Below are 25,566 nucleotides of genomic sequence, written 5' to 3' on the forward strand. Positions count from 1 at the left end.
AATAAGACATTGTTATTACCCTACAACTAACAAAAGAACCTGCGCAAAGCTCACTTCCCTGCGCATTCTCTCCGAGTGGATGTCTGACATCATAGGGAGTAGTGGAGGGGGTCACATGCTGTCTGGCCACTGTACTGTGCACACTGTAAAGCGCGGTTACACAAGAGTTTCGCTGTCACTTCTGTATCCGTTTTAGTGCTCTTGTTGATTTGTCAGTTTTATTCACATTTCTTTCTTTAGTTGTAGTAATTGTTGTCCTATAATTTCTTCACGTGTAGCATGTACTGTATTGGTAAATGTTTTTATGTATATAGTGTTGAACAGTGTTACCTAGCGACCTTCAAGGGTCATTACTCATTACGGAGCACATTAACCAGGTGAATAAACTAAATTCTTGACTCTGTAAAGAAAACAGAATTAGAAGTATCGGCATTTGCGCAACTGGTATGCCAACACACACATCTAAAGCCGCTCAGCAGCAGAATAATTGACGGCAGCCCAGTCTTTCAGCTATATAGTGTTGTGTACCATGTTATTCTAGTGAGTGTGTCATTTGAGTGTACAGTAGTTATGACTGCTACTTCGAAGTCTGGTAGCAAATCTGGATGACCTGTAAGGGGACAAGCCAGAGAAATAGTATATAATGTGGCTGCTCACCTACGAGAACAGAAAACAGTTCATAAACTGAATTATAATGTAGTGGCTTCAACAAGTGATGCAACAGGGATTTCAAAGTCACTGGTGAAACGTATTTTAGCGGAAGGGAAGACGTCTATGGCCAAGGGTCGTTTGCATTTTTCTACACCTGATGGCAAGAAAACAGTCCACAAGAAAAGGATCGAAACAGACAACTTCACAAAAGGTGCGATACGTCACAAAATAAGCAAATTTTACATGGTGAAAAAATCTGTACCTGCACTGGACAAATTGAAGCGTGTGTTAAAATCGGAAAAGATACTTGACTGTAGCAGAGAGTATCTTCGACGGTTATTGAAGGAGAAGGGGTTCTGGTGGACTAGGTGCCGTAGTTCTCGAACGTTGTTGATTGAGAAACCAGACATCGTGGCATGGAGGGGAAGGTACCTCAGACAAATTCGTCAGTACAGAGAGAATGGTCGGAAAATAGTGTATTTAGATGAGACATTCGTTCATTCTACTCACTCTGTCCCATCATGCTGGCAATCTGTTACAGAGGTGGGAAAATTACAAGTTATAGGGAAAGGTCCTCACATTATTGTTGTGCACGCTGGGGGAGAGGAAGGCTTTGTAAACAACGCCTTATTGATATTCAAATCAAAGCAAAAAACAGGGGACTACCATGACGACATGAACTTTACCAATTTTTCAACCTGGGTGGAAAGGCAACTGCTACCGAACTTAAGTCCAAACAGTGTGATAGTATTAGACAATGCTAGTTATCATATCACAGCGTACAAGAGAATAGGAAGCCAACACTGTCATCGCTCAAAAAAAAAAAAAAAAAAGACATCGTTGATTGGCTTACGTGCAACAACATCCAATTTGAAGGAAGTTTGACCAAAGCGGAATTGATGATGTTAGTAAAAAATGTTCCCAGTGAGAAGACCTACAAAATTGATAAAATGTTTTTCAATGCCGGTCACAGTGTTTTATGTCTGCCACCCTATCACGCAGATCTCAATCCTATTGAGTTAGTGTGGTCAGACATCAAGGGCAGAGTGGGTGAATCCGTGTCAGACTCTCTAGAAGTGAAGCGTAGACTTTGCGAGCAAGCAATTTCGGAATATTCAGTGTCCAAATGGAAAAACTGTTGCTAGCACGTACGCTACATAGAAGATAAATATTGGTCCAAAGATGCCCTCATTGATGACGAAATTGATAGCTTCATTATTTCTGTGAATGATGGCAGCCCCTCTTAATATGAATCAGAGCCCGAGGATGAAAGCACTAATCAGGAAGATGATGGTCAGATGGCAGATGAGATATGAGAATGACAGGTATGTCACACTGCCTCTTATGACTTAATCCTTTTTCTTCATAAGCGTGCATGAATTATTTTGTGTTGTTCATATTATGTCCTCTGTGTGTACGCTTATTGGAACAGTATATTTTTATTTTTTATATTTAAAAAAATATGGTTTACAGCTTGGGTATTGTAAATAGTTCCATTTAACTTATTGCTTAATACTTTTGGCCACTTTACATTTACTTTCGTTCTTTTAACTGCATTGCGTTTCCGGCTTTAATGAAAGAATAACTTCAATCGAAGAGCCTGAGTGCAGCTACTTCCAGTATGTGTTAACGCCAGCTTGACAGCCAGCATGTCTGTCAGCCAGCTGCGCGTGTGCTTGTCCTTGATTCGTCGGGTAACGAAATATACTGCGCGAACCGAAGTAGCCGAGGGTTCTTTTGTTTGTTGTCGGTTAATAGGCTACCCTATTCTGTTGTTCCATAAGTTATATTTTTAAAATATTAAGGATTAAATATATGGACTGACTTTAGCAGAGCCAAGTATCTGAATGAAAGTGTATCATTATTTCAGTTGATTTACAGTCATACAGTGTGTTCATCAAAATATGTTATATTTGTATAACTTATTTGAACACTCTGCTAATTCCAGTTCTAAAAGTAGTTCTCATAATTTGTGAAGACCTTACCAATTAAAATTAACTCCTGATAATCATCATCATTCCGTGTCCGGTCAGCATTTCCAAAATGTAGCAACTCTGATGGCCTTGTTGTTCGCCTCGATCAGGTCCTGTGTAGTGCAGGGATGTTCTAGTCGAGGACAGATGAGCAGGTGGTTCGGATCTTGTGTTACACCACACTCGCAGGATGCATCTCCATCAGCTGGAAGTATGGCCCATTTTTGCATGTTGGTCTTGCAAGGAGGTACGCCCACCCTAAGACGATTAAGTGATCTCCAAATAGGGTAGGGCAGGTCGTTTCCTGGAGCGAGCTCTTCCTTTGCAGGAGTATCAGACGGCAGCATGCTCTTCCACCTGGTGATGCGGTTAGACTCCGATGTTCCTATCAGTGGTTGAGTCCTGGTGATGAAGCTCTTTCTCGACTTCAGTCGACAGACTACAGCCTGGTGATCATGCAGTGGGTGGCGAGAATCATTAGTCTGCTTTGTCCTCTCTGCATCAGCAGCAACAGCCCTTCTGATAGCGGTGGGGAGCTATTCCAACAATCGGGTAGAGTTTGTCAATTGGAGTTGGCTTCAGACATCCTGACAAGATTCATATGGTCTCGTTGATTGCAATGTCAACCTGCTTGGTGTGAGTGGGGTGCACTCCACACAGGTGAAGTGTACCCTGCGCGGACACACACAAAGCAAGAGCAGAGGTCTCAGGACGTGAGGGCTTGCTCCGCAGGTGGTGGCTGTGAGCTTTCTCAAAATATTGTTCCGTGAACTAACTTTCAGCCTGGTGTTGTGGCAATGTTTCTTGAAGGACAGTGTTTGGTCAAGAGTAACACCTAGATACACAGGTGTTGGAGAATGTTCTAGTCGTTTGCCTTGCCATGTAATGTCCAGCTCCCGCCGAGCTTCTCTATTCCTTAAGTGAAATGCGCACACATGAGTCTTGTTGGGACTTGGCTTTAGATGATTGCCTTCATAGTAAGAGCCAAGAGTATCTAGTGCAGAAGTCAACTTTCCCTCCACCTCTTCAAATGTCTTTCCTTGGGCAGCCACTACAGTATCATCGGCATAGATGAAAAGCCTGGTATGTTCCGTTATGGGCTGCTCATTAGTGTAAATGTTAAAGAGCACAGGGGCTAGGACACTGCCTTGAGGTAAACCGTTCTTCTGTACATGCCATCTGCTCTTCTTACCATGGAGAGAGAGAATCTTCTATTGTGCAGGAGAATGCCAATAAGAGATGTTAGGTGATAATCATTTTCGAACCTCACTGTTGGCAGCCCTGAAAATGGTTTTCTGTGGTTTCCCATTTTCACACCAGGCAAATGCTGGGGCTGTACCTTAATTAAGGCCACGGCCGCTTCCTTCCCACTCCTAGCCCTTTCCTGTCCCATCGTTGCCATAAGACCTATCTGTGTCGGTGCGACGTAAAGCAACTAGCAAAAAAAAAATTTTTTCCTCAGCAACTTCCTGTGGTTGATGGTGTCGTAGGCAGCTGTTAAATCAACAAAGGCAACTCCTGTTACCTTATGTTGTTCAAAACCATCCTCGATGTGTTGAGTAAGGTTCAATATTTGACTGCAGCGTGACTTTCCAGGTCGAAAACCAGCTTGTTGAGGAATGAACTTTCCTTCGAGGATGCCACTAATTCGGTAAAGGATAAGGCGCTCGAAGATCTTGAAACAGTGACATAACAATGATACTGGGCGAAAGTTTTTAGGATCGTTTGGCTCCTTACCAGGCTTAAGTAGTGCAACCACTCGAGCTTTCCTCCAGAGCTTGGGAATATAAAGCTTAGATACACACTCATTAATCATTGTAAGCAGCCATTGCAGAGTGGTCCGGCCAAACTTCTTGATCAGTTCTACTCTGATATCATCGATGCCAGCAGCCTTATTTAATTTCAAGGTGGAGATGGTAGACTCTAGTTCATTCAAGGTGAAGGTTCTCGGAGATTATGGTTGTCACTTCCTGGGTTTCATTCCAGTTGCACCTGTGTACTCCGACCTTTAATCTTCCCGTTCATGAGTAATTGGGTTGCAATCTGGTCTGCTGTAATTGTGGTGAAGTTTCTAGGTTTTGTTGGGTCACCGCTGAGATTTTTCAGGAGTTTCCAGGCTCGCCTACTGTTCAACTTCATGTCCAGATTCTCTACCAGTGAGGTCCACTTAACTTTGCGATTTGCTGAGATAGTTTGCAGCAATTCCTCACCAACCTGGATAGTTTCATCAGCAAATGGGTCAGTCTCAAAAAGGTCTTTGTAATGGCTCAACAGCTGTTTGCTGTCATCAGTCATTCCTGGTATGTAACTTGTTCTACAACCTCTAGGAATGGTCCTTCTAGAGGCTGTCTGGACGCATTTGACAAATGCCTCGTACATCTCAGGTTACGGTGGGATCTTGGCAACTTTTGTATTAAGCTCGTTGGTGAATCTTTCCCAATTGGCCTTCTGAAAATTAAACCTTTGCTCGAAAGGTACCTCCTCTGGCACTACCATGGCATTCACTTTGCAGATTACAGGTCTATGTTGGGTAGATGGGATGGGCTTGCCCATCATCTTCACACAACTCCCAGCAACTTTTGATCACACGAAAATGTTGTCAGGGTTGTAGCCTCTCTTCCACTGACCACTGATGAAGGATGCTGGTAGCTTTGGATCATGATTTAGATGAAGATCATGATTCTCTGCCCAGGTTTCCAGTTTATCTCCATTGGTATCTGAATCTGGGTATCCCCAAGATGTGCTTCGGCAGTTGTAATCGCCAAGGACAAAATTTACGCCCAGGTACTTGTTAGTAGGTTCTTCAAACGTGAAGTCAACATTAGGAGGCTTGTATACAGAAGTAACGCTAAAGTGTGGCGTACATTCAGAAAGAATCTCGATGTCATCCCTTTCAGTCAGTGAGGTTGATGTGATGGTGAAAATGGCACTACCGTATTTATCATGGGGCCTTTTCAGAACAAGCTCCATGCCTGCGATTTTGGGTCGATGGCTGTTGTAGCCCCGGTGAGTCTCTTGCACTAGAAGGATGTCACATTCACATTCCTTACACAAATCAACCAATAAGGTCTCTTTGGCACACGAAAAACCCTCGATGTTTATCGAGACTATAACAAGTGGTCTTAAAAGAGACCCTGTAGGAGGATTACTTCTTTTGTGTTGACCGGTAGTGGAAGAATCCGCCGCTGCTAATTTGCAATGTTGCCCAGGGTGCGGCCAATTGTACTGATTTTTCAATTGCGTAATTTATACAATCTTCGGGGAGGCATGATGAAAATAATCAGTGTAAATAATAAAATAAATGTTTCACAATTTAACATGCCTTTGCCTTTGAAAATTTAAGTGGTCCATTAATTTTGCCAGTCAGTGCTTAAGAAAACTTTTTTTACCCCTGAAATATAATGATAAGTGCTATTGTACTATATTGATGTAGGATTATGTGTATCCAAGGTGGCACAGTTCACATTCTGGGCAATGAATGTGGGATTTTTGAAATAAAGGTTCACATCCCTGTGGTTCAGATTCTACATAACACTGAGATTTATCTTCCTGTCTGTTGGCTTGTTTGACTGTCTTGTGTATGGGACAGTTCTATCCATTAATGAAGGTTTATGTGTATAGTTTAAAATTTGGATCTCTTTCTCTCTGTTGGCTTGTCAGTATTCAACTGTGTTCTTACATGGTGAGTCCATGCTTTCCATATTCATACATCTTCCCTGACATTGAGTATTTATATTAATTCCATGCGAGTGTATGGAAGAAATGTATCTATTCCTGAATGTGTTACTGGACTGGCTTTCAAATTCTCAGGGGTGCATTACATGCAGCAGTCTTATATCTTGCTTAGATGATAAAATTAGATCACAATGATTAGATCTTTATTACTTTTTTTATTTCATAGATGATGGAAATTTTGGATGCTTATCTCTTTAAGCATGCTTGCTGTAGTTCTTGCCTTTATTACTTTTTGCTTTTCATTTCTCACATACGTAAGCAGATGTCAAAAACAGACATTTTTTCTAATGCTAATTTGGGGATTTGTTGCATGAATGAATGTGTTCAAGATTTATCTCAAAAGACTTCTCCTTTTGACTAATATGGTTATTATCCCTGTATAGTTATGATCTTTATTTTATAACATTACTTCTAGATCTTCTGTAATATAGGTACATACAGCACAATAATATATCCCTGTACTGTTTTCTCTATTCAAAGAATTTTTGTGCTCCATTTCTTAAATTTAAACCTTCTACTTGCAGGCTCCAGAAGGTGATGCTGCAGCAACTTTTGATGCCATTGCTGCTGAGAATCATTTGAATAACCTGGATTCGAAACCAGTAAAACCATTCAAGATCTGTACAGGCGATGGTAAAATATTAAGATTTTATAGTTCTTTCTTTACTATCAGTACTGGTTTAATGCAGAAGACTTAGCTGCTGCTGCTCCTCCTCCTTCTTTTTTTTCAGATAAATTGATTTCACTTTTGGAATAACATTATATGTATAAAAGATTTTGTCTTCATGTATATACATAGAATAAAATAATTTCAAATTTAAAAAGAATGTCAGGCGTATGGATACAGTTATGATAAAATATGTATAATCAGCTCTGCTGTGTGTTGAATCTTGTTGTTTTATGTTAAAATTGAATCATGTTGTCCTGTGACATTCGTAAAATTTGAGTGGCATGGGATTCAAAGTGGTGGCTCCTTTCCCATCTGTAGCTATGCAGTGATGTTATAATTATTGTTATTGGTGTGGTTGAGTTGTGTTTGATATGTGAGCTCGTTGTGTACACAATGTGATAATTTTACAAGCAAATCATATCATTCAAGCTCCACAAACATCAACCAAGTGTACAACTATGAAAATAAGACTTGAACACAGAAGTCAATGGATGAACTGAACAATACGCAAGACACGAACCTTCATGTGCATGAAGTGTTCCTACATATTGTTTTTATCTTATATACTTATTTTTAATTGGAGATAGTGTTTTATAAACTAATTTAAGACCTAAAGCATATCACTGTAGACATATAATTGCATTGTCACACAGAGTGACATGCACGCCAGTTCCTGTTTTGACATGCCCCATTTGGACGTGACCAAATATTTGTTATCATATGGCATTCCCCAGACAATGTAATCTCAATCATAGCTTCATGATCTGTATGTGAATGTAATGTTCAGCTGAAGATGACCCTATGTAGGGGGTCAAAACCAGTACTGTAGCATAATAAGTGCAATAAATAAGTATTGATAAGGTGGAAGTCCTTTCCTATTTCTAATTGTGTAGTTCGTCAATACGGATATGAAGATCATAGATTACGATATGATTAAATTATTAACAGACTCATTATCATTAGTAATTTTCTGAATCCTTGGTGCACACATATTACTGAGCTATGAGCATATTAAGCCAACACATATGTTAATACATTTCTGTAATGAAACATCATTAATAATGGTTATATTGGAAACATGATTATAAAGGACACTGCAAGGTAGCACTGAAAATACAAAATGCAAATCAAACTTTTGTTTGTTTAGAAGAATTTTAGTTGACCAGTCTTACAGTGGTGTTGAGGACATGGCAGGATGCTGTTTAATATTATAAACAAAGGTTAGAAAAGAAAATAACTATAATGTCTACATACCATGAGATGGACATCTGTTTGAGATTTGCTACACACAGTAAACTGTGTTGCAACTGTGTCATTTTATTTTGAATTCGATTAAAGCATATGCTCTCCATTTTCATCATCATGTCAATGGACCGAGTATAGCCATCACATCAGTCTCGCATTACCGACAGGACAAGATGACTTTTTTTGAGATGAATTTGTGAGTGCTACAAATGCAAAACCGGGCGAGTTGGCCGTGCGTGTAGAGGCGCGCGGCTGTGAGCTTGCATCCAGGAGATAGTAGGTTCGAATCCCACTATCGGCAGCCCTGAAAATGGTTTTCCGTGGTTTCCCATTTTCACACCAGGCAAATGCTGGGGCTGTACCTTAATTAAGGCCATGGCCGCTTCCTTCCAACTCCTAGGCCTTTCCTATCCCATCGTCGCTATAAGACCTATCTGTGTCGGTGCAACGTAAAGCCCCTAGCAAAAAAAAAAAAAAAAAAAAAAAATGCAAAAAACGAATATGAAAATGAACAAATAATACACTAAATATTAATCCATGGAACATTAAAGAAAAAAGAATCATTGTATCGCCAAGGTTGTGATGGTGATTATTCTTTTAAGAGGAAGTATACTTGGGCAACAATCCTCTGTTAACACTAATTGGGAGGGAAAAAAAATTAAAGAGATCTAATACTTTGAAGAATGGATGTAAACAAGTAGTAGTTCCTGGTATGGCCGAGTGCAGTAATATTTTAAACATGTAATACTGTGTTCATTCTTAAAACCCCACATCAATGAAATAAATGCCTTAAATGTGGGATATAAGGAGACCAGATTGAGTCTTGAATCTGTAGTTAATGTTATTTCAGACCAATCATTAGGAATAAGCATAAGGCTCAAAGTTTGGTAACAAATTAAAATGCAATTGAAACAGCTTTTATGACTTTATTCTGGAATAAAATTATCTGTGGATATAATGTGGAGTGTCATACTTCTGAAACATGGTTATATTCAAAGTCTGATGAAAAACTCCTGGACATATCTGAAAGGAAGATGTTAAGGTTCATTTAAGGGCCAGTTGAAGAACCTGGGATGTAGAGGAAAGATACAACTTTGAACTTTATGAATAATTTAATGAACCAGGTATCATTACAGCCATAAAGGTCATAAGGCTGGAATGGGTTGAGCACCTACTGTGTATGAACGGTATCAGATTGGTCAAGAAAATCTTCAGTACTGTGCTAGAAGGAACTAGAAAAGTTAAAAGATGTAAGTTGATGTGGGAAGAATACCGTATTTCACGGCATAATCGTCGCACTTTTTATACCAAAATTTTCGAAAAAAATTGTAGGGTGCGACCATTATACGATGAATATTTAATACCAGTATTTGTATTACTCAAAAAATGTATTTATAACTAAATTGTATTTGATACAAATTTAAGATGCACGTAATACTCGCGTTTATATATCAAAATAATTAAAATAGTCTAAAACAAAATTCATAATTTTTCGCAACAATTTGGCGAACGTTTTTCCAACCTGAAAATAAAAATGAACATATTAAGTTAATTTGTCATTAATTTGAGTATTAAAGTTAAAATATTACTCTTGCAAAAAATTATCGCTTTGTTGTGAAATGCGGACTTACCAGTACGCAATTTATTCCAAATCTTCGGTGTCGCTATCGCAGGTTTCGCTATCTGATGCGCCGTCCTCGCCTCTGTTAATACCAGTATCAGATTCTTCGTCTCCCTGCCACACTGCGTCATCTTCGGAACCGTCTAGTGCATTCGAAATCCCAGTCCTTTTGAAGCTCTTGGTGGTATAAGATCCCAACTCTTCTTCACCCACGAGCATAACAAGTCCAAGGGTGGACGCCTGATATTTCCGGCGGGCGTCAATTGCTGATCGCCGCTCATCATCCACTCGTTGTAAAATCGACGTAAGTGGTCTTTAAAGGGTTTATTAACACATACGTTTAGTGGCTGCAAAGCAGATGTTAGGCCACCAGGAATGACTATCTGTCGTGTCTTATTTGTAGTGAGAATTTGCTTCACTTCATTCACGAGGTGACCTCGGAAACTATCTAAAACAAACAGAGCTGGTTGTTTTAGTAGTGCACCAGGTCTTCTATTCCACACAGTTTTAATCCAGTCCAGCATGAGTTCTACATCCATCCAACCCTTTGGTTGCACTCGTACATGAATTCCACGGGGAAACTGTATATTCTTAGGCATCGTTTTCCTCTTGAAAATGATGTAAGGCGGCAACTTTCTCCCGTCAGCTGTAATGGCTAGCATTGCCGTGCATCGCAACTTCTCACTACCGCTGGTACTCCGTGATCCTTTTAGCGCAATAGTGCTGTTGCGAGGCATATCAAAAAAGATTGGAGTCTGATCGGCATTACCGATTTGAGAAAGCAAGTACGAAGTTTCCTTGCGCAAACGTATGACAAATCGGTGAAAATTTACAGTCTTGTCCGTGTAATCAGCAGGCAACTTTTGGCTTAGTGTTGTTCTCCTTCGCACTGACAGATTGTGTCGTCGCATGAATCCCTTAATCCACCCACGAGTCGCCTTAAACTGAGTTACCGGTATGTTGTGTTTGCGCGCTACCTCCTGTCCCTTAATTTGTAACATTTCATATGATACACTGCAGCCATTGTTACGTATTTCACTGACGTACCTAAACACTTCTTCGTCAATTATAGGAAACTTCCCTGTTTTAGGACCTCTAAACGCGCGTCTAGAAGGGTTTGTGCTTTTTAGCTTGTTTTTTACTTTCCGCCAGTCACGCACCAACTTTTCACTCACAGAAAATTTTCTTTCTGCAGCTCTGTTCCCGTGCTGTTCAGAGAAGGCAATTACGCTTAGCTTGAAGCCCGCAGAATAGTTTCTATATTTACCCATAATCGCTTATACATGCTTCACACGTTAATGTTTTGCGATATTTTCCGTAATTGTTCACTATTAAAACAGATTATTTCTGCAAACACCCAAAACACAAATTAAAAACTTAAATTCTCACGCACACATGTCTACAGTAATCACGTAAATCTGAAACAAATAAATGCATCTGTGATCTGTCCATTCCAGAGCAGCCAATACTGTTAGGCAGCAAGGAAGCATGCAACAATTTATCAGTTCAGCTCGTTGGTTGCGACACACTACTGCGCTTGCGCAAAGCTCGCAAACCGGAGCTATAGCTAGCACGGTGTAGATCTACTGTATAGTTGACTGTATTCCGAGACGTCAGTAACAAACATTAATTTTTTTCAATTTCTTTTAAACATACGGTAATTAGGTTAATATTTCTTCCCAGTTATTGATGATTTTACATTACATTACTGTCGAGTTTATAAAATAAAACTTTAATAGCATTGGTTAATAATTATCTTGACTGCTTGGATAAAAGTTTTCATCCCATGCCCGGACACTTATGACGTAGTAGTAAGATAAGAGTCTAGCGATGACAACTGAGACATCGTAAATAATTCGGCTGAATAATTCCGTGGAAATCTGTGTTATCATCTTGGATTTCACTTCGTGCGCAATAACACAGGAGCCGGCCCCATGGTGTAGGGGTAGCGTGCTGGCCCCTTACATGGAGGCCTCGGGTTCAATTCACGGCCGGGTCAGGGAATTTTACCTGTATCTGAGGGCTGGTTCGAGGTCCATTCAACCTACCTAGCCGGTATTTCCTGGCGACGTTGCCGATAAGCGATAACTTACAGCCTTACGTATTTCAAATGGGAACTCATAATATGTAGGTGGTGAATAAATAGTACACTGTCTCACGACCACGTTGTCAAACTGCTGATAGCCTACCGGTAAGCATAATATGTAGGTGGTGAATAAATAGTACACTGTCTCGCGACCACGTTGTCAAACTGCCGATAGTCTACCGGTAAGCCATGCGTCGTACATATACCGGTATTATTTATTTATACGTTGTGCAACATGTCGCAAACGTGACTGTGTTGCCAAATTGCCCATAAACCATACACGTATTTAACCCTTTCAAGGTTGGGTTTTCTAAACGCTCACATACCCCACAATTTAGGTTTTTACAGGCACATAAATAAATCTCTCTATAAATAGCAAAACACACTCATTGGACATTATATTCACAAAAATGGATAAAATACAGATGAATGAAATGAAACACAACAATATCACACAATTTACCTGCTTAAAAGTTTTTTTGTATGATATTCCTCAAAGCACGGGGCTGAGCACAAACCAATATTCTTCCAAGGTATGTTTGTTTACATGACCCATTAATATTTATTGCTAAAACAAATACATTTCTTCGACAGTAACATCAGTCCATTTTGACGCTCGGGATGTGGGAGAAATGACCTAATTATTCTCTACATATTGCGAGTGATACAAGTTCGTTCCTATTACTATTTTTTCCACTAAGGTATGCAGAAAAATTATTTTGAAAATGTCTAGTTCTGGAGAATTTTCATTCAAATATTGATCCTGGATTCCGACAAGATCAGGCTTATAGCCAAAATCAGTAGGTAAAAATTTATTAATACCCGTTTCTTTTTTTTCCAGACCCGATGATCAGTTGATATATTTCGTTTCTGCCTCTTCGCGGTAGCTGGTTATAATTCTTCATCATTGTCACTTACACCTTCATCGTCACAAGTTGAAACTTCAGGCACAATATCGTCAACACTTTCTAAGTCAATTTCACACAAGTCTGAACCCTCACTTTCATCATTCATTAATATTTCAAACATTTTTTCATCACTTTTCAAAAACTTCCGCTTGCCTGCGAGCAGCCATGTTTATCAGATCGCATTGACTCGCAAGTGTGGTAGACATTCACATAAAAAATTTAAGTTAACAGCGTTCCCAAAGAGAATACAAATTAGCGCAAGCTTCCGTAATATAGCCGATAGATGGCAGATACGACAAATTCTTCCATCATTGCTGAAAGTCAAAGAGAAGCGAAGATATGATGCTTGGAAGTTCGACACGCAATATATTGCGCCGTAACTTCTGGGGCACTTCCCGCGAGGCGCAATATATTGCGCCGTGACCCGGAAAGGGTTAAATTGCGCATTCATGTGCAACTTACGTTGCAGTTCCATTTACCTTTTAACCAGATTAGTGAACAAAATTTGGATGTGCGACGATTATGTAATTAAAGGTTTAAAGTCCGATTTTTGTATTGAAAATAAAGGATGCGACGATTACGCGGTGGCGACGATTATGCCGTGAAATACGGTATGTGAGGCAAGACTTATGGACCCTGGGAGTTGAAAATTGGGGGAGCCTGGCTCTAAAGAGAGAGGAATGACAAAAACTTTTGAAGAAAGCCAGGGCCCACAATGGGCTGTCAAGCTAATAATGACGACAATAGATGACAATCTATCTATTGCTCAGAAGGTTAAGTGTTTACTTACTTTCCTAAAGGAAACAAAAGGTGCAGTATTTTGTGGTGGCAAACAGAACGTGGTCAATTCTAGAATGTGGCAGTAGTAATGAAGAACTTCAGAGAAGGAAATGATTTAAAGTTGAATCATTCTCACCATTTATGGATACACTTCTTGTCTCCAACTCGGAACAAGAAAGTAAGGCATGTGAAATGATTTTCAATTTTTTTGTGTGTGTGGAAAATCTGCAGTTGTTAAATCGTTCAGAAATTGTGAAAAATTGTGAAATCTTCTCTCTCTCTCTTTTTTTTTTTTTTTTTACAAGACTATCTTTTGAAGAATCTTTTTCAGGGACATGGTGATCAAGTTAAGAGAACTCAGATTCAAAAGTTGCATTACATAAAAATTAAAATAATTTTCTATGCATTCTCCAACCAGGATTTTAATGACATTTAAATAACACTTTTAATGAGCATTGAACACCTAATTTTGACAGACATTTACCATATTTTGTAGAATTATTTCTCAGCTTCGCTTCCTGTGTCAAAAAGTTCCATTATAGAAAGCAGTGTAGTGATAGGGAAGTGTGTGTAGGAGACTGGCTGGGAGAGAAGTTTGTGTTGAATGTTAGCTTTATTATATTTTTCAGTAAAATATATTTTAATCTAATGTCATCCTTTTTGCTGGTGGTATTGCTTTTGTTAAGAAAGGCTAAAAAGCCACTTCTACCAGAGCCCATTTGGTTCTCAATTTATTCCTGTTTAATGAATAGATTTTGAATTGCCACTTTTAATAAAATTAGAGCCTGTGTTTATTTGTTTATATATATTTGTATATTATTCTTACATTTTCCATTGCTGGAAAAGTGAAAATGTTCAATTATGCTGATGGGATTCCTATATTGGAATTTCATATTACATACTTCTACTTACTTTACTATGTTCTGCATAGCTTGCACGATTTTAACTTATATTACTTACCACAGGATTTTCTTTTTCTACGTACATTTTTCCCTGTAGGGATTCACAACTAGAGAGATGTGTGTGATATCTGTGGTGCCCCTAGCTGAATCTGGCACTGATTCCACTTTTTAGAGTGAAGCTTTTCCCGTACATCCTTCCTGCCTGACCTTCCTTGATCAGCTCCCGTTCTCTTCCGATCTTGACACTATTAAGGTAACCAAGGGCTGATGTGTCTTTCATTTTCCTGCCATTCACCTTACTTCATTTCCCAAACACTTAAATGTTCATCAGAGCACTTCCACATTTCTTCATTCTAGTTTGTAGCTGGAATTGATGAGCCAGATTTTGATTAAACTCAAATCATTTTAATTATCGTCGCGTATCATTATACATCAGATTCACATATCTGAATATCAGACAAAAAAGGCACTTAAAAGAACTTGATACTGAGCTCGATAGCTGCATACGTAAGGGAGGTAACTTAAGGGGCCACCTTTTCAATACAAATAATTGCTATAATGGTTAAGTTACAACATGTTTACTTGGAACTAGTTTCAACGCTATTTAGCGTCATCTTCAGCCAAAATGTGAGAAATAAGCATAGGTACATACATACAAACATATACATTACACAAAATATTATAACATTATGATTAAATAAGAGTAAAAAGGGGGAATAAAATAGTGAATGGATATTCAATCACAAGTTCAGAACTTGGCAGTCATTATCAAAACAACCCATGGAAGGTGAATTAAAATAGTAATCTAATTGTACAAACATGAGTTAGGACTCAACAAACACAATCTTTTAAAAATACATATAACACTTCAAAAGTTTGCTCAAGTCCGAGATGAACTTGGTAGTCAAAGATTTTAATTTGTAGTCACTTTTTTCATTAAATGATGTCACTTATTAACTAAGAGTGTAGTGAACATTTTTTTAAGCTTTTGACAGTAATACAATATTCAATTTGCGTTAGATGTTCCTCCGAGAGTTTTGAAGTTAGTTTTATATCATGGCTGTGCTGTTGTCTGTGGTCTGTTGTTTTTATGTTGCAACGTAACGTGTAAGGTGGAGACCAAGTTTTTGAACCGAGGTGTCTACGTTGTTCGCAGTTCAATGCAGGACCTTCGGTGTAAAAAGGAGATATTTATAAAAGTTGAATTAGTGAAGAAAATGAGAGAGTTTGGGCTATGTCTGAATGGGACTCACCTCCGGCGACAAAGCTGTGACGCGTGATTTAGAGGAACTGAGTGTGATGGATAAGTTTGGGTCAGGGAAGTGGCTAGTGTTGGGGTAGGAAGGAGGAGCGTAGGGGAGGTGTGAGGAATGGAAGGAAGGGCAATTAGGGAGGGTGATGTGGTGAAAGCGCGTGGCATGAGAAAGTATTACGCATAATATGAAAGACAGATCTATTATTCGGAATTTTAATATTTTTGAAAAATGCAATGAGAAAATCGAACAAGATCTTTGGTTTCTTGGAGATATCGTTTAAGTTTGAATTAAAATATTGATCTAAATGAATATAGCAGTTTTCAGTAACATCTAGTAAAGAACCTTTATTTAGAACTTCTGATACCTCATGATCTTGATCTATTTCAGTAAAGTTATGTTTAAATTCTTTCATATGTAGGCCGACTGCAGAAAATCAATAGATATCCCTCTTCATTTACATATAGTATTTATAGAAAGCCCACTCAAACGGCCACTACTATAAGAAAGGACTCATTACATCCTCAAACTCAAAAAGCGGCTACGTATAATAGCTTCGTAGATCGAACATGTCAATGCTATAAAACATAACCGATTTTCTCCAGTCGGCCTACATATGAAAGAATTTAAACATAACTTTACTGAAATAGATCAAGATCTTGAGGTATTAGAAGTTCTAAATAAAGGTTCTTTACTAGATGTTACTGAAAACTGCTATATTCATTTAGATCAATATTTTAATTCAGACTTAAATGATATCTCCGAGAAACCAAAGATCTTGTTCGATTTTCTCATTGCATTTTTCAAAAATATTAAAATTCCGAATAATAGATCTGTCTTTCATATTATGCGTAATACTTTCTTACGCCACACGCTTTCACCGCATCACCCTCCCTTATTCACCTCCTTCCATTCCTCACACCTCCCCTACTGCTCCTCCTCCTTCCTACCCCAACACTAGCCACTTCCCTGACCCAAGCTTATCCATCACACTCAGTTCCTCTTCATCACGCGTCACAGCTTTGCCGCCGGAGGTGAGTCTCATTCAGTCATAGCCCAAGCTCTTTCTTTTTCTTCACTAATTCAACTTTTTAATAAATATCTCCTTTTTACATCGCAGGTTCCGCATTGAACTGCGAACATCGTAGACACCTCGGTTCAAAAACTTGGTCTTCACCTTACACGTTATGTTGCAACATAAAAACAATAGACCACAGTCAGCAGCACAGCTATGATGTAAAGCTAACTTCAAAGCTCTCAGAGGAACATCTTACGCAAACCTGTTAAAAGCTCAAAGAAAATGTTCACTACTCTCTTAGTTAATAAGTGACATCATTTAATGAAAAAAGTGACTACAAATTTGATTCTTTGACTACCAAGTTCATCTCGGACTTGAGCAAACTTTTAAAGTGTTATATGTATTTTTAAAAGATTATGTTTGTTGAGTCTTAACTCGTGTTTGTACAATTAGGTTACTATTTTAATTCACCTTCCATGGGTTGTTTTGATAATGACTGCCAAGTTCTGAACTTGTGATTGAATATCCATTCACTATTTTATTCCCCCTTTTTACTCTTATTTAATCATAATGTTATAATATTTTGTGTAATGTATATGTTTGTATGTATGTACCTTTGCTTATTTCTCACATTTTGGCTGAAGATGACACTAAATAACGTTGAGACTAGTTCCAAGTAAACATGTTGTAACTTAACCATTATAACATTTATTTGTATTGAAAAGGTGGACCCCTCAAGTTACATCTCTTATGTTCTCAGTTCAATACAGATATAAGATGAAATTGTTAAATTTAAATTTAAAAAAAACTTGATAGCTGTAGTCGCTTAAGTGCGGCCAGTATCCAGCATTCGGGAGATAGTGGGTTCGAACCCCACTGTCGGTAGCCCTGGAGATGGTTTTCCGTGGTTTCCCATTTTCACACCAGGCAAATGCTGGGGCTGTACCTTAGTTAAGGCCATGGCCGCTTCCCACCACTAGCCCGTTCCTGGCTAATTGTTGCCATAAGACCTGTCTGTGTCAGTGCGACGTAAGGCAACTTGCAAAAAAACAAAAACAAAAAAAACTTGATAAAGTTAAAGAATGTCATGCACTTCTCTAAGTTCACACCATTCGGTTTAGTATACATATTGGCCAGAGAACAGTATTATGTAGAAAAACCTTGGCTTGCTATGCGTATGCCTGCAACAACCAGCTATATGACTCATATAAGAGCTAATGACAGAATGAGAAGAAATCTGGATTTACTTCTATGCTACCAATGCTATGATATTTGAGGACTGGATGTGAGCAGATTATGAACTGCGTGATGTGGCGACCGGATTTGCAGTGCATCAGTTTCACCATTTGATATGTGGTCATTTAAGATTTCACCAACCAGGCTCAGATTGTGTTTTTAAATTCTGTGGGACGTAATGTGCTGTAAAGAGATACATGGTTCCCTGACAAGGTGGTGCACCATAAAGTGATAGAAATAAGAATTTTCTATATTTTGTTTCTAGGTTTGTTTATATGAAAATTGGTCGCAGTAAATATGTCATTCAAAGTCAAATATCCCGCTTAGAAATTAACATTTAACACCTTTTTTTTTAAACCTCTTATATTCTTTGTATTTGGAGTGATTTTGCTCAAAAATAGTTTTTAATGATCATATTTCAATATGTATCCACAATAGTTTTGATTATTATGTTTTTGCTTATATATTTGTTTCATTTTATGGCTGATGATGACATTTTGTGTGTCGAAACCGGTCCCAAGTTGAATAAAAGTTATTAGTAACACGTAATTAGTATTGAATAGGTGGAAACTAATAGATGTCTCATCTCTGTGCTTTAGTTTTAATTCTCAGAATATTAGAAAGATGATGTCTATTCTGTTTATTTTGTATGTTTGTTAGTATATTTTTTCACAGATTCTTTGAGTAAATGACGAAATATTGATAGTTTTTACTGGGTTATTCCACAGGGGAGCCGTGGAAGGAATGTTGTTAGTCATGGACTCAAAAAAGGTTGAAAACCACTGATCTACAGTAAATAATAATAATAATAATAATAATAATAATAATAATAATAATAATGTAAATTTTTTGTTGTGCCCAACTAAGAGACATATTTTCAACTTAGTACAAAGTTATCCTTTTCTTCTCAGTATCTCTTCATTCATGTACTGAGTTCCTTTCTGTCTCTTCTGTCAATCTATATATATATAAAAGAACATGTCTTGACTGACTGATTCATCATCACCGAGCCAAAACTACTGGACATAAAGAAACAAAATTTTGGGGATACATTCATATTAAGATGTAGGTGCTCGCTAAGAGAGGATTTTTTAATATTACGTCGCCAAGGGGGTGAAATGGGGGTGAAATTCTAAAATGAGTGTATCTATATCTCAAAACTTTAAAGGTTTACAGATGTAAAAATTGGTGTTTAGAATCTCCTTTAAAAATAAGGAAACACGTATTTTTTTGTTTTCGGAAAATCCCAATAGGAGGGGTGAAAAAGGGGTTGAATGCCTTTAATCCGGATACCGGTACTTATATATCAGAAACTGAAGATATTACAGACATGAAAATTGGTACTTTTGATCTCTTTTAAAAATAAACACGTATTTTTTTGTTTTGGGGAAATCCAATTAATGGGAGGGTGAAAAGGGGGTGAATTTTTAAAATGGGTGCATCTATATCTCAAAACTTTTGAAGTTTACAGATGTAAAAATTGGTACTTAGAATCTTCATTAAAAACAAAGAAACACGTATTTTTTTGTTTTCGGAAAATCCCAATAGGAGGGGTGAAAAGGGGTGAAAACGTGGGTGAATGACTTTAATGAGGATACTTATATCTCAGAAACTGAAGATATTACTGACCTGAAAATTGGTATTTGGGGTCTCCTTTAAAAATAAAGAAACACATATTTTTTGTTTTTTGGAAAATCCAATTTATGGGGGTTGAAAAGGGTGGTGTTTTTTGAAATGAGTGTGTATGTATGTACTGTATATATATCAAAACTTTTAAAGTGTACAGATGTAAAAATTGGTATTCAGAATCGCCTTTAGAAATATACACAATTTTTTGTTTTTGGAAAATCCCAATAGGAGGGGTGAAAAAGGGATTGAAAGCCTTAAATGAGGATACTTATATCTCAGAAACAGAAGATGTTACAGACCTGAAAATTGGTATTTGGGATCTCCTTTAAAAATAAAGAAACACATATTTTTTGTTTTTGGAAAATCTAATTAATGGGGGTTAAACAGGAGTGACAAATTGGGGTGAATTTTTAGAAAGACAATATCTACAGCATATCTCAGAAACATAAAATGTTACAGACGTAAAAATTGGTATTTGAAATCTCCTGTAAAAGTAAAGAAACATAGGTGATTTGTTTTTGGAAACTCCACTTAAGGGGAAATAAAAAGGGGGTGAAATTTTAAAATGAGCATTTCTGCAGTATATCTCAAAAACTTAATATATTACCGAAGTGAAAAATAATATTTTTTTATCTCTATTGAAAATAAAGAAACATGTACATTTTGTTTTCTGAAAAACCACTTGGGTGGAGGGGTAAAATTGACTGAAAATGGGGTTGAATTGTTTTAATTAGGATACTGATATATCAAAAGCTGAAGATGTTACAGACGTGAAACTTGGTATTTGGAATTTCCTTTAAAAATAAAGGAATTCATATTTTTTGTTTTTGGAAATCCACCTAAAGGGAGAAGGGAAATTGAAAAATTAGTAGAATTATTTGTATGAGGATACTATTATCTCAAAAACGAAAGGTTTTGCAGACTTGAAAATTGGTATTTGGAATCTGCTTTAAAATTAAACAAACACGTATTCTCAGAAAATCCAATGAAGGGGGAGGGAAGGGGAAAAATTGAAATATTAATTGAATTAATTGTATGAGGATACTTACATCTAATAAAATGATATTTGGATCTCCTTTAAAAACAAAGAAAAAAGCGTTTTTGGGTGAAATCATTTTGGGGGGCAGGGGTGAAAAGGTGTTGAATTCCTTTTATGTGGACACACATCTCAAAAACTGCAGATGTTAGAGTCATGATAATTGATATTTAGAAGATCCTTTACTATTAAAGATACAAGTATTTTTAACGGGAAATTCACTTAAGGGGGAGGGGGTAGTGTGAAAGGAAGTGAAAAAAGTGAATTATTTTTATGGGGATACTTATGTCTCAGAACTGAAGGTAACAGACGGGAACATTAGTATTTGGCATCTCCTTTAAACATGAGGAAACACGCCTTCTTTTTTTAGAGGGGGTGGGTAAATCAACTTAACGGCGGTGGGGTGAAAAAAGGAGTTGAGACCGATTGATTTTTCTGTTCATAATGTATTTATTCTGATCATTAACTGATCATTTTTAATCTTTCCTGGATTCGTTTTCAAGAACCATCTTTTCCGTTGGAGTTAGATAACAGTAGATTCTCCTGGCATATAAATAAAAATTTAAACACATTTGAAATAAACGATATGAGTGATATTGACTGTGAAATTGTTCACCTCTATAATAAGGTCAATAATTCACGGAAGTATATCATTCGTGTCGCCAGAAATCTCGTGCACTTGCGTACGCGCGACGATGGTGCTGGTCACATTGTCAGCAATGACTATGGCAGAGGATGTAATTTACTGCCGAGTAACGGTCTTGCATCTTGCTGTGGGTTCCAGACCATCAATAATAATAATAATAATAATAATAATAATAATAATAATAATAATAATAATAATAATAATAATAACCTAAATTCAACTAATATCACCCATCCTAATAATAATAATAATAATAATAATAATAATAATAATAATAATAATAATAATAATAATAATGTTCTGGACCGTCGTCAAATGTGTGGGCCGCGCTGGAAATGGGTTTTGGCCGGGTAATGACTACAATTGCAGTCTGGCCGCGGGTTCAGTACCGCCAAGACACCCAAGACGACACCACGCCGGATCTCCTCAATTATTTGATCCATATTAAAATGCTTATAGGAAAAGATGGCAAATATTTAGGGACCCAACTGGCCGGGTGGAATACCTGGACGTAGCCCGGGAAGTACAAAATCGATTGCTGGAAAGAAAGATTGAAAAATGGGGGGTACTTTGCCGTAATCACGCTGAAAACGAGTCAGATCACGAATTTTGGCTTATTCTCTTAGAAAACGAATTAGATCGCGAATTTTGGCGGATTATATATAAAACGTTAAGCATTCAATTATAAATTTCATTATAATACCGTAGCAAAGCACGGGTATCTTGCTATGGTTAAATATAAATGTTACACTATAATATTTAACTTGTGTGTCTACAGACTGAAAAGCTTATAAGTTACATTGAACTGAGTCGACACTGGGAAGTATTGCTTTCTTCTTAACAAATTACCCGACAAAATTAAAACAGCCATAGATAACCCTATGTAAATCAGTTTCTTTCATTGTATGGTATTCTTTGTTGGTTTGGCAACCTCAGTCATTTGAAGAAATATTATTATTATGCCATCCGCAAGAGTAAAATACAACATTGAAATTGATATGCAGGCAACCGAGACAGCAACAAATCAGAATTACGTATTAATATCCAGTTTAAACAACCAGTCCAGAGCATTTGGTCTTACTTAGTGAAGAGCTTCCATTTTATCTTCAGATGATCTTAGTAGATAGTGTTTTCATAATGTGTGTAGTTTTGATTGTTCTGCACTACAGTTGCTAAAAGCACTATTTTTAAATTCCCATTTTTTCTTCATATAGCATAGATTAGCATACATTGAAGGATAGTGGCTTCTGCCATGGAATGTAATGGCGAGGCGTGTTTGTTAAGTAAGGGCCATTTGTAAATAAATACACAACGAAAGACGATTTTCAAACACCACACTTATTTGCAGATTCTACACTCTTTACTCTGTTTCAACATAGCTGCCAAGCTTGTTTAAACACTTATCATACCTTAGAACTAAGTTTTGAATACCCTCTTCATAGAAACTTGCCACCTGCTCCGATAATGTCAGGAAAGGCATTTGATAGAGCTGTTATTGTGAAGTGCCTGTCCTTACAAATCTTCGCTTCAGCTGAAGCTACCAAATCGTCTGTGATCAGAGATGGGCGACCGCAGTGGGCCTCATCATAGACTTCTCATTGTCATGGCCATCTTTGAAGTCTCCCACCCACTTACACACTTTGCCTTCACTCGTAGCATTAGCACCGTACACTTCGCAAATCTGTTGGTGAATGTCTGCAGCAGACAGGTTCCTTGCCGACAAAAACCCATATTACTGACCAAACCTCGCACTGGGCAGGCAAGTTGATAATTTTGAACATTTGAGCAAGCACAGAACAGAACTGTACAGGTTAGCAACAGAGCTGCAACTGAGCACTGTTGTTTCCGAGGCATGCCGGCACGTGACACACTCATTGCGACGCACGCGCAAACTACTAGTGTCTACAACAAAATGGCCCTTACTTAAATAACATGCTTTGTAAGTAGAGGGTGACCTCGGAAACTTTGGTTAGTCTCACTTTCTTATACATTTATGAAAGTTCTAGTAACAGATATTAGGGATTATAGAGGCCCATAGTTCAGAGGCTTTAAAAACTGAGCACTGGAAGGCATAATAATTTATAGTGATACTTTATGTATTTATGTTACACTAGATTTGATATCATGGCAGATGTACTAATTTTCCATGTCGGCAAGGCATACTCATATTCATATACTTATGTTAGAATAAAAGGCAGATATCTTTTAGAAACAAGGACTCTTATTAAAATAAATACAATTACAATTTAAGATTTCTAATTATGATTAAAGGAAATTGAACCATGTTTGCAACTGTAGATCATTTTCTTATTTCTACAAATCTTCTCGTAGCAGATGACTTGATTAACTGTACATGCCGTCATGAATTTCTTCTTATCATCCATAATATTTATTGCAGTATTTGTTTTCTTGCAGACACTGATGGCTTAATTTGTCAGGCATTGTTACTTGGTTATACTGAAGCGGCAGTTGAACTTTGCTTACAAGATGGTCGTATGGCAGATGCTATCATCTTGGCCATGACTGGAGGGGAAGACCTACTAGCTAAGACTCAACACCGTTATTTGCAGGTTAGTGTCAACTTATTTCAGTTTGTTCTTTCATTCTTTCCTTTAAATAGGAGTTATTGATTCTGAAACACTGCATTAATTTCTATACAGGATACTGAAACCCCCCCCTCTCTCTCTCTTCATGCTTTTCATGAAAGCATGGCAACTTCTTCTTCGTCTTCATGCTCCCCTTGAGTTTGGCAATTAATACTTTCACAACTGATGTCCATTTTGCTCGATCGACAGCTGCCGTTCTCTTTCTCCTATGTCTTATTTTCCTTTTGTTTTCCTCTACATTCCCATCTCATTCTGGGCCTTCCGTTCCTGTTATAACAATCTGGCTTACCACAAAACAGTCTTTTTACAGCTCTTTCTTCTGGCTTGTTCATTCTAATCTTCTGGTTTTTTGCAGTTAAAACCTGCCTTTAGCAGAACCTTTATGAACAGGAAAACGGTCCATATCAGAAAATTTCCCAGTCCTGTGGATTATGGTTTAATGTTCATTAAGTTTACCTGTATTTAGCGGAACCTGTCTGACATGGAAATGGAAGGAAATTTTGCAGCTATACCATAATGGAAAAAATATGTAAATTTCCTTCCTAACCCTTTTCAGTACCGGTGATTCCAAATGGATTTAAGATGGCCGAGATATTGGTTGCTACAACAAACTCTTGAATAGTGTAATTATTTTAATTCAAGGGTTCTGTTTGGCATTAATTTGTAGAATAATGCAGTCTCGTCTGCATTATAAATATCCGCCATGAATAATCTTTCAAGGCAACTGATAGTGTCTCAATCCACCATGAAGATGCAACTTCCTTTGGGACACTGTTTGCTGCACCATTTACAACCTTGTGAAAAATGCCATATCTTTCCAGGAACCTATGAAGCCAAGCAGTACTCCCCATAAATACCAGAAATCCAAGCAAACATGCTAAGGATCGTGCATGCTTGCATAACAGTGGGCCATTGACAGGAATGTTTCTGGTCCACATTTCGGCAGACCACATATAAACGGCTTTGTCCACCTCTTCATAGTCTGTTATCCTCATCTTCTACTGTTATGGGCCAAGGGCATCGGAATCGGTATTCTGCCCTATCTTACTTTTCTGTTTTAGAAAAGTAGATAGTGTTGAAGGGCTGATGCCATACTTCTTTGCTACTTCTGCATTTTTTCCCCTTCCATTCTCCACTTCCTGAAGTATTTCACATTTTTCTTTTAAAGAAAACTGCTTTCACTTCTTTAACTGGCACACTAATACACACTTTGCTTCATGAACGAAAGATAAATAATGAACGTGTCATGATATATGAGTAAACGAAATGCAGTACTGAAGGTAGAAATGGAAAACCGTAACGTCCATTGGTTGATTGTAAATGTGACGTTCTTACCCAGCCAATAGCGTTACTTCTAACGTATTGATTACTTTAAAATCTCTCTCCAGCTCGACCAATTGCGTACGTGTATGGAAAATGGCTATTTGAACTGTATCCTGTAAACGCGAATATTGTAATCCAATCCGTGCACCCCAATATTTGAAGATACCGGTATTTTTATTAATAGAAAATTTGACTTTAATTTGCTTTTTATGTATAAGGAATTATTTCTAGATAACTCAAAATTGGTT

At 37.6% G+C, this 25,566-nt stretch overlaps 1 protein-coding gene across 3 annotated transcripts in view; it reads left to right on the top strand.

Annotated features, from left to right (window-relative positions):
• Nucleotides 1-25,566, top strand: part of Sec31 (secretory 31) — a 386,738-nt gene that overhangs the window by 141,048 nt on the left and 220,124 nt on the right. For all 3 annotated transcript variants that reach the window (XM_067138230.2, XM_067138232.2, XM_067138231.2), the window contains 2 exons: nucleotides 6,884-6,992; nucleotides 23,805-23,959. In XM_067138230.2, coding sequence (XP_066994331.2) covers nucleotides 6,884-6,992; nucleotides 23,805-23,959 — 264 coding nt within the window. The remainder of the gene's footprint in view (nucleotides 1-6,883; nucleotides 6,993-23,804; nucleotides 23,960-25,566) is intronic.

This window comes from Anabrus simplex, chromosome 1 (assembly GCF_040414725.1).
Source record: "Anabrus simplex isolate iqAnaSimp1 chromosome 1, ASM4041472v1, whole genome shotgun sequence".
Taxonomy (NCBI): domain Eukaryota; kingdom Metazoa; phylum Arthropoda; class Insecta; order Orthoptera; family Tettigoniidae; genus Anabrus; species Anabrus simplex.